We start from the raw sequence: 9,927 nt of genomic DNA on the forward strand, positions 1-9,927 counted from the left end.
TCAGCATGGGTAATTTTAGAGTCCTCAGCGACGCCGCTGTTCTCGATATCCTGCTCAACCTTCCAAGAGATGGCATTCTCCAGCTCCGAGATCGGCTTGTAGGAGCGCTGATAGAGCTTTCTGAGGGTGCGGAGCGCGACTATCAGCCCGATGCATCGATAGTGAACAGACCTGAGGGCATGAAATGCCTATTTCGACCCTTCAGCTCCGCTGGTGCCTTCGGAACTAAGATCGTCGTCACCCCGGCACCTTCATCCCCAGCAGCTAACAGCTTGCACGGCATTATCTCCATTTGCGACCAGGACGGCCTACCCCTAGGCGTTATCAATGCCGAAGAGGTCACAGGATATCGCACGGCGCTCTCTGCCATTGTGCCGTACTTATGGCGGAGCCACACTGACAACATTGTTGTGTTCGGTGCTGGTAAGCAAGCGTTGTGGCATCTTCGCTTCGCGTTATCGTTGAGGGGTGACGAGATCAAGACTATTACCGTGGTGAATCGGTCCGCTGAGCGAGCACAGCAGCTCATCTCAAGATTGAAGGAGGAGAATCAAGCTCGTTGGAAGTCTACCGCCAACTTTGAGTATCTGGGTTCCTCTAGCTCCGAGTACGAAGCTCAACTTCAGTATCGTCTCGCTGTAGCAGACGCCATTTTCTGCACAGTGGGCACCAAGAGCCCAGTATTTCCGGCACACTATGTCACGAACGGAAGAAAGGAAAGAAACCCATACATTTCTGCAGTGGGTTCCTGGCAGGCGGACATGTTGGAAGTAGACCCAGATCTCCTCGTCCAGGCAACCAGCGCCGCTGGTGGGAAACTACGCGAACAAGGTTCGAAGGTCGCCGTGCTGGTCGACGACCGCGAGTCTGCGCTTAAGCACTCTGGCGAAATCGTTCAGAGCAAACTTGCGGCAGAGTACATAGTGGAGGTTGGAGAAATCGAGGTTTCACGGAAACGAGGGGAGAAGCTGGAATCGCTATCGACATTGGAGGATGGCTTGATCATCTACAAGAGTATCGGTGTCAGTACGACGGATTTGGCGATTGGGACGGCGATTTTGGATATTGCGGAGAAGAAGGGGGCTGGCATTGTCATCTCAGAGTTTTAATAGGCGACTTGTAAGTCGTCAATCAAGAACGACATCAACTTCAGTAATTCTAACAGCTAAAGCTAGGATAAGAAAAGGATCGGCTAGCCCCGAGAGGATCTCCACGTGGCTTTGCCTTCTGTCATCTCGCACTGGGAAAGTATTCAGGTCTAGGGTTTGTTAGCTCTGTTGAAAGGCGACTAATCGTTCAAGAGCGCAAGAATCTCCAACTTGTGCCTTTTATCTGCTTGGCATCTTTGCGCACTCACTCTCATTTGTCGTTAATTCCACGATGTTACGAGTGCGCCATGCTGGAAGGCAATGACCAGGATATCAAGTCGTGCAACACCAATGCGGAGTAACACTCGCAGATGGCCAACCGTCTCAACCTCCCCCATGCATATTTACGGTTGCTGCATGCATGAATGTGACAAAGCCGGACAGTGGATTGGTCCGCACAAGGAACGTGGTATTGAAACAACCGTCCGATGACCTCAAACTTCTCGCGCCCAGGGCAGAGCCCGTCCCCTCAATGGAAGGTGACTGACTGTTTGACGCAGCACCAAGTGGTGTGTGCAATGGGCAAGAAGCGAACATGTTTGTCGCCAGGGGGGAGCTCGGAAAGGCTCGCACTCGGGATGAATCTACATAAACGACGCGTCAACGCCAACGCGGGGTTGATGTTTCTCGTTGATGCAAGAAGATTATCACAGAACTTGAGAAGCAAACCCTTCCAGACTTGACTACGGAAATGGCGGGTGTTTTGTCCATTCTCTCTGAGCATCCTTCTCATATTCTGGCTATTGCCTTTGGTACAGTAGGTGACTGGCGTTCCTACACAAGATTAGAGTAGATGATCTCAGTGAAGGATAACATAGCTAACTTGCCAGGCCGTCCTCTGGCAACTCCTCCTAGCCGGCTACAACCTCTTCCTCCATCCCCTACGAAGGTTCCCAGGGCCTGTCCTCCAACGCGCTTCGCCTCTAATCTGGGCCTGGCAACATGCCACAGGCTATCAGGCCTTTCGAACCCAGCACCTCCACGACCGATATGGCCCCATAGTCCGAATCAGCCCAAATCACCTGTCCTTCACCGATGTGACGGCCTGGAAAGATATTTACGGCTTCCAAATCGGGAAAGAGCTGGCCGAAAACGAGATCCCCAAGTCGCAGCTCTTCTCAACGACGATCAAGAATTTGCCCACGAGCATCATCAATGCCGAGCGTGAGGAGCACCAGCGGTACCGGCGGGCGCTATCTCATGGCTTCTCGGATAGCTCAATGCGAGCGCAAGAAGGCATTATCATGAAGTACGTCGATAAACTGATTTCTCGCTTGCATGAGAACTGCGACGGGGAAGAAGCGCCAATCAATGTTGAGGCTTGGTATAATTGGACAACGTTCGATATTGCCGGCGACCTAATCTTTGCGCAATCTTTTGGCTGTCTCGATCGTTCAGACTACCACCCCTGGATTGCCTTCATCTTCAAGACTATCCGATACAATGCTATCATGACAGCGATGAAGTATATCGGCCTTGATCCTGTTGTCCAAGGCCTCTTCCGGATCGGTGGTCTTGCTGCAATGATGCAGTTACGTGAGAGCACGGACAAGATGATGCAAACGCGTCTAGATATGGATCCTGATCGGAAGGATTTGTTCGAAGGACTCTTAAGGAAGAAAGAAGAATGGGCATGTGGACCCCCAAAGCCACTCCTCGAGGGGGTGAATCTACGCTAACTTTGTGTGCACAGAACCTCTCGTTTGAACAGCTATCAGCTAATGGTCTCATACTCGTCCTCGCTGGTTCGGAAACTACTGCTACAACTCTGGCCGGCACGACATATCTTCTGTTGAGAAATCCCAAGGCCCTGCAAAAACTCAACGAAGAGGTCCGATCTAGCTTTACCGATTCTAGCGAGATCACCATCAACTCAGTGAGCAAGTTGCCATACATGCTTGCTGTTCTCAATGAAGCTTTGCGCATGTATCCTCCAGTGACGTCAAACCTCATTCGAGAGGTGCCGGAGTTTGGGTGTCAGATTGGCGCAGAGCATGTACCTCAAGGAGTAAGTAGCCTTGCGCACCACCTCTCCTTTTCGAGATTCCTATCAGGTGACTAATCTAGGCTTCCCTTCAAGACCTTCGTCGAGATCCAACAATGGTCCGCAAATCATAGTCCAGATAATTGGACCAAGCCTTGGGAGTTCAGGCCGGAGCGCTTCCTGGAGACCAACAAAGAGGAACACAACCATTTGGATGCACTTCAAGCATTCAGCGTTGGCCCGCGCAACTGCATTGGAAAGAAGTAAGAGCTCCTCATATGTCCATTGAACCATTGCTTGCCGCCGCTGACGTTGAAACCTACGCGAAACAGTCTCGCGTATGCAGAGATGAGGTTGATCTTAGCCCGAATCGTGTTTGACTTTGATCTTCAACTGGCCGAAGGAAACGGGTCCTGGATTCAGAGGCAAAGAGCATTTGGTTTGTGGGATAGAATTCCGCTGAATGTCTACTTGAAACCAGTAGCGCGTGAAGCCCGCGCATAAATTTGCGAGAGCATCTCGATAGGCTAGGCCAAAGCGAGTACCAAAAGTCTAGCAGTAAATTTTGAGAGGTGATATATAGGTATTCCAAGAGCCCTAAAGACTAGGGATAAACTCCGTGTTGGGTATAGTCTACCCTTGAGCCGTCTTCAGTGTCATTAAGTCATGGTCGAGTGCTTGAAACGCACAACCCCCTTTCCCCCAGCCCTTTACCCCCTACAAACTAGCTGGGCCTTCATCATAGAGCATGTTGTCCAGGACCACCTCCACCCCAAAGACTAAAGTTAGGACCATGCGTATCTCCAGGCATCCCGCCGTCAAACGTCTCAAAGTCGGATGGACTCATGTCAGAGAACAGCGCGGTATCCGGCGTCGGCGCCGGCCACTGCTCAACTGGCAGGCCGCCGAGCTGTCTCTGCTTGAAAACTTCGCTACTCCGGAACCGTGCCACAACGAGCGGCGTGTCGCACGACATGCCTAGATTTCGGAACGCAAGCTCCCGTCTTGCCCACCCTGCAAGCAAGTTCTCCGCCCGCAGCAAGTTGTCCTTCCTGGTCAAGTCGTACATCTCCGGGTGGTGGTGATAGAGCCGGTCGATGGCCTTCCATGCCCTGTCAACCAGTGTTCCGACGGACTGCCACTGCAGGAGCTCAATCATGACGGAGAAAGCATCGGATTGGAAGTGGAGTTTTAGGTACCAGGTGAACTTATCGTCGATCGTGTCGTACCAGCTAACGTCGCTCTCGAAGGAGATGACCCATGCTCTGAAGAAGGATTGCTGGCTCGCCCCACCGTCTTTGTTCTCGTCCCATGGCTCTCGCGCGTGCATGATCATGTCGCGCATCCTCTGCGCCGTAAAAGACCGGATCTTACTCGCAACGAGATGTATGCCGCCAGCCGTCGGGTTGCAGAACCGTCGTTCGGCCACAGCTAGTCTCTCATCGTATTGGTCCAACGCGAGTCGATACCTGTCGAGGACATGTGGTTGACCAGAGAATTTCCTCGAGTTCTCCGCGCTGATTTTGTCCCCGCTGAGGATGACTGATTCGAACTCCGGCATGGGATTGTCGCAGAAGAAGGCGCGTGATTCGTAGAGCATGAGGCAGAATGCCATCTCGGTTGCTCCGTCGCGAGACTTGACCGGCTCTGTTGAGCCGGGTAGTAAGTCGGCGTCGTTGACGTTCGATGGGAGTTTGGTGTCCCAGTTAGGCGGGAGGAGCGTGTCGCCGAAGCCTGCGAGGACGGCGTATTTTGTTTCTAGCATGATGATTTGCCACCAGATTCGGCGGCGCATCTCGGTCTCGAATGGTTGAAGACCTATGAGTTCTCCGTCGCGATGGAGGCCCATCCTCTGCGCTATCCTGACTAGCATGCCGGTCAACACCCACGCGGCATGGCGATCGAATTGACCCTGGAGAGAGACCTAGCCTGCAGTCAGATCAGAGTCATGCTTGTGTGGAACAGACGTCTTACCAGATATAGCACTAAGCACTGCAAAGTGGTCATATTGTACTTTCGTAAAAAGTCCACTTTGGACATCGCTTTTTTCAGTGCAGACATCGAATTTCGCAATGCTCTTGCTTTTTCGAGCTTGAGCATCTGGATTGATTCCGCTTCCGACAAGGCCATGATTGCAACAACGTTGATGGAACAGAGCAGGGCCTCAAGGTCGGGGTTCAGGTTGAAGCGGTCTGTTGCTGCTTCAAAGACTAAAGGTTCCAGGCTAGGGACGTGAATGACCTTGATCATAGGGTTGACTCGTTCTAGAAATACCTGCCACAGGCGCAGAACTTCGACTGGTCCCAGGGCTAATATGTCAAAGTCCATAGACTTTTGGTGAATTGAGTCGCCGCGTTCTGAGACGCTGGTAGAACCAGACGGGTTCGTTGATTGCTCGGTGTCATTGTCTTCAAGACTGAGCTTGGAGAATTGGAGCTAGATTCCACTTAGATCTTTACTGGGTGGGACTTATCGTTTGATCGAAAAACAGTGCACTTACGTGGTCAAGAACATTACCGCGAAACGGATTTTCCATAAATGTTGGTCGACCTTCATCGCAGACAATCTTGCCATTCGGTCTCGAGCTGGGTTGTTTCCGGGCTTCTTCGTAGCTTATGTGGGACATTGCCGGGCTGTCCGCCACATCGCGTGAGGAACCCGGCGTATCGGGATTTACGGGGCGGCCATCGGCATCGCGCGGAGCCACCTGGCTCAGAAGACTCTCACACTGATTCAATCTCTCCAACAGGTCCTTCACCACGCGTCTTCTACCAGCTCCTGGTGGTGCTCGCGTCGATGGCACGCACGGTTGATCAGACTATCGTGATCACATCAGTGAGTATGCGTTGCGCCTCGGTGTGGGTGTGCGTAGACCTCGGGTCCATCGGCTGAAGGGTGAGTGAGATGATGACAAACCAACCTTTATGCAGTTGGCGCAGGGGGACTTTCGGTCGCACTTGATTTTGCGCTGGTGACAAAAGACGCAGGCCAAGACGTTGCGTGGTTTGTCGCCTGCCGGAGTACTCGCCTGCGAAGCTGGGCTTTCGGATGCCATCAAGATCTACAGATGAGAATATGGGGCTCGTTAGAGATCAGAGAAGTGTGTAAGTTGTTGTCGTTCATCGCATGATATGTTTCTCTTCCGAGCTCTGCTCTGTTGGCGGCAACACTCTTTTAAACGTGCCGCTTTTCTGCGGGAAAAAAGACAGGGGGCCACGACATTTGGGGATCCACCAAACGGACTTTGGAGGAGACGCTAGGCTGCATTGGACCGTCCGAGACCCGGCTGATCCTTGCAGCGGACCGGAGCGAAGCCCGGGATCCCGGAGCTCACTGCCACCGAAGAACAAGTGATCTCCCACTCACACACACACACATGCAGTCTTACCTGCTTTTCCATTCTGGAAGGTTGCTCCAGCGAACGTTCGATTTTGTTCTTCATAAGCATTTCGTCATTATGCCTAGCAACGATCTCGACTGCCGGGCATAGCAACTAAGGTAGCTGCTAGTATCCGTTGGGGGCACGCATTATAATAGCTCCAAAAATAAGGTTATGTCATGCTGCATCCGGCCTGGCAAACGGACGGAGATTAAGAATTGGACCCCGTCCGCATCATCTCACTTGTCCATGCTCTGAACGGTCCCTCCATGCTGCTGTGGTAGCAGATCGTACTCCTGCGTCATACCCTGGTAAAACATCGGGTCCAGATCGGGCAGGAAATAATTAAAGATTCCCATCACGTCGGTTCCCATGAGCGCACTAGGAGATACCTGGCCCATCCCGCTGTCGAACGCAAAGTCGGTGTATCCTGGTTGCTGCATCGGACCAGACATCATGGCCTCCCTCGGCAGAGTCTTTCAACGCAAATGATGATTAGACACTTTTTTCTTGATGGGTGGTAGGCCTTGTAAGGCCGAGAACTTACATCCGATAGATCCAGAGTCATCTGAGTTGGTCTGTCTATTTGCTTGTTGTTTCTGGTATCAAGCTCTGACGATTGCTGTACCATTTGCATGGCGGAAGGATTTGTGGGTGCATGAGGTCTCGCAGGATTCGTCAAACCAGCCTCGGCATGCTGGATCTCGTTCACGTAGTCTCGCGCAATCTTGGCGAACTCGGCTATCAGAGAACCGGGCACGGTGCCGCCGCTGGCATACTCTATCCGACTGAAGTGACCAGCAACCATGTCGAGCAGGGCCAGGTTGGTGCCTGTATCTGGCTGCCGAGGATCATGTATCACAAGGTCAAATAAGACAAAAAGTGCTGTAATAGGGATTCCGGCAAGGACCCTTAAGGGCTGTCAGGACCGATCTGATGATAACGGCGGGAAAACGTGTAGTTCGAAGTTCGCTCCCTACTTACCATGTGACTGTGTATGGCTCAACTTCAATCATCGTAGTCAGCTCCAATATGGCCCGTGATGCATTCAAAATGGTCTTCATCTTGTCGTCCTTTGTCGCTGTCACCGCCGGCGTCTCAGGGACAGGCAGGTAGCACAGCGTAGTTCTCGCGAGAGTCAGTAACATGCTGTAGTAAAGATAATGAAGAATGAGAGCGAGCGATCTCGCATTAGGACCCGATACAGTTTGAGGGCGTAGAATTCCACCCGGGCGGAAGCCATTGTCTGGCAGAGATGCTCTCCATTCTTCGAGTTCACCGTTTAATTGGTCAATCACGTCGAGATAGTACGAGTCGGAGTTGCCCGACACGCCGACCGAGAAGAGTGATGTATATGCTCGAGAAAGGAGGCGAGCGAAACGCACTAGGTGCAGGAACCAGCTAAAGTCCCCCGACGTTGCTTCGGGGACGACGGGGATGGGGCAAGATATGTCGCTATCGACGAACCCCTTGTCGCTGTCAGCAGTGCAGAGCAAGTAAACAAGAGGTGTGCATCCATCATAGTATGACGTTATCGTGGTAAGGAGAGGGAAATTCCAAGCACGTACGGAACTTCTCCCAAAGTGGAAGCTGGTGATTTTCTCAACCGCATATAGAATCCAGAAAGACTTCTGGTAAGCGTGAGCCGTTGGACCAGTAAAGCTATGACTGGACATCATCTGAGCCCGTCTTGCCGCCTCTGACATGATGACAGGCTCAACAGCCAAGCCCGAGATCCCTAAGCCATAGACAGACATGGCTGTCAATGCCTGCAAGGTGGTGAGAGAATCAGGAAGCAGCAGGAGCTCCGAGAAGCCGCTCAAACTGACAGAGAACAGCCGCCACGACTCTCCCTTACCAGGCTCGAATGTCCCCCCATCAGCATACTGGGACCCTAGGGCAAGGACGCTGTGGTAGAGACAACACCATGGCTTGCTGCGTTCGAGGAGATTTGGGAAGTTGGGACTTGACACTGTAGTCTCGAAAGTCGTCCGGTCAAGAAATGGGAACATGGGATGCACTCGCTCAAAGTAGACTGATCATGATCAGCTTTCGCCAACTCCAAGGGGGGGTTACAGAAGGGAGAATGGCAAATAATTACGGCGGATGTACAGGGCGGCTCGCGCTCTGTCGGTCCCCATATCGGGAGGCTGCGTCCTCCGGGGATTCGTCGTTGTTGAGTCGGTGCGACGGAGACGTCCATTGACAATGACGGAAATTCGTCCAACGAGCTCGTTCACTTTTTGATTCTGAAGGCGCGTCGACAGGGACAGTAGCCTGTTGTCGGAGAAGAACGTGAGGCTGTTCCGGCCCCCTTGATCTGTCAGTACGTGCAGGCCACTGAGGGCATGTGGCGCTTCAATACCAAATATGCCATTGCGCTGTGAGATTCCTGTCAGCTTACAGTTCACTCACATCTGCAAACAATTGCTTTAAATTTTGGCTTGTGGTGCTTACTGGTACAAACATGGTTTCCTCCTGGCCTCTTCCAGTAGAGGTCTTTGGCCTCTGTGCTCGTGCTAGGACGCGATCGACGTGGAGTTCTTGAATGCGGTGGGGAGGAGACTTTGGCGACGTGCGATCAGGGAGGACGAGTGGCTTGGTCTCTCCATCTGATGTCGACAAGTCTAGCACGGCTTTGGCGTCTGGGAGACTGGGTGGTCGATTGCTCGATGGCGAATAATTCGTTGGCAGAAGCTGTCCGGCAACTGATAGTTTACTTAGTACTTTGAAATCCTTTCCCACAGAAAATCGACCGGAGTTGTTGTGCTTGATGTGCTCCTCAAAAGAGTGTAAACGTGGTATGGTGGGTGTTTAGTTGCCAGTGCTTACCGTTGCGCCTGTGGGCTAGCCTTTTCACACTGAAGCGACACTCTTCTTTTCGACGCTTACAGGTTCAAAGCTTGTGAGTAAACAGGCACGTCTTGTCAGGAGAGAGAATCCATTTGGCTTCACTCACAATACAATTCGCGCAAGGTCCGGGCGGGCCGTTACCTATGGATAAAATCAACTCGTCAGTTCGTGAATGAGGAATAGGAATGGCAATCAGCTCTCCCGAGTCACGTACTAGGACAGCGGACCTTGCGTGACTTGCAAGCATCGCAGGACTTGTGGGTTCGGGACCCAGCACCAACACCAGTAGGACTGGGCGCGGGCTTATCAGCAGTCATCTTCTCGGCTCGCAGAGGATGAGATGAAAATGCAGGCTGAGAAGCAAAACAACACCGAGAAACGAAGACGAGTAGGTCGGAGACGAGGTCTGTAAGTATGCGAGGATGTGGTTCGCAAGGGGACGGGGGGACCAAGACAATTCAGCTCATGGTGAAAGGAGCTCGGCTCCTTATTTGCCTTTTAGGAGAGTGGAGATTTGGAGAAGTTCGACCGCCATGTGGGTGTAGAGCCTCGGCGCCGAGATG

The 9,927-nt window shown here is 52.4% G+C and overlaps 4 protein-coding genes across 4 annotated transcripts; 2 read left to right on the forward strand and 2 right to left on the reverse strand.

Moving 5' to 3' along the window:
- Positions 1-5: 5 nt before the first annotated feature.
- On the forward strand, positions 6-1,109 carry HER10_EVM0012713 (uncharacterized protein; the record flags this gene model as incomplete). The annotated part of the gene is made up of 1 exon (XM_035482101.1): positions 6-1,109. The coding sequence occupies one exon, from the start codon at positions 6-8 to the stop codon at positions 1,107-1,109; it is 1,104 nt and encodes a 367-aa protein (XP_035330241.1).
- A 730-nt stretch (positions 1,110-1,839) lies between these two features.
- HER10_EVM0006053 (isotrichodermin C-15 hydroxylase) lies at positions 1,840-3,636 on the forward strand (the record flags this gene model as incomplete). Its single annotated transcript, XM_035475650.1, has 5 exons — positions 1,840-1,905; positions 1,979-2,779; positions 2,842-3,156; positions 3,229-3,395; positions 3,465-3,636. The coding sequence occupies 5 exons, from the start codon at positions 1,840-1,842 to the stop codon at positions 3,634-3,636; spliced, it is 1,521 nt and encodes a 506-aa protein (XP_035329415.1).
- Positions 3,580-6,279, reverse strand: HER10_EVM0007138 (C6 zinc finger protein). Its single transcript, XM_035476704.1, has 4 exons — positions 6,053-6,279; positions 5,633-5,950; positions 5,107-5,568; positions 3,580-5,056 (listed from the first exon to the last, which is right to left on the reverse strand). Exons 1-4 carry the CDS (start codon positions 6,185-6,187, stop codon positions 3,872-3,874), a joined length of 2,100 nt encoding a protein of 699 aa, XP_035329570.1. The 5' UTR covers positions 6,188-6,279; the 3' UTR covers positions 3,580-3,871.
- A 265-nt stretch (positions 6,280-6,544) lies between these two features.
- On the reverse strand, positions 6,545-9,807 carry HER10_EVM0009794 (C6 zinc finger protein). The gene is made up of 9 exons (XM_035483108.1): positions 9,579-9,807; positions 9,471-9,505; positions 9,344-9,398; positions 8,969-9,219; positions 8,877-8,892; positions 8,613-8,825; positions 7,496-8,546; positions 7,059-7,422; positions 6,545-6,987 (listed from the first exon to the last, which is right to left on the reverse strand). Exons 1-9 carry the CDS (start codon positions 9,679-9,681, stop codon positions 6,751-6,753), a joined length of 2,325 nt encoding a protein of 774 aa, XP_035329904.1. The 5' UTR covers positions 9,682-9,807; the 3' UTR covers positions 6,545-6,750.
- Between the last annotated feature and the right edge of the window lie 120 nt (positions 9,808-9,927).

This window comes from Colletotrichum scovillei, assembly GCF_011075155.1.
Source record: "Colletotrichum scovillei strain TJNH1 chromosome Unknown Contig00009, whole genome shotgun sequence".
NCBI classification, from domain to species: domain Eukaryota; kingdom Fungi; phylum Ascomycota; class Sordariomycetes; order Glomerellales; family Glomerellaceae; genus Colletotrichum; species Colletotrichum scovillei.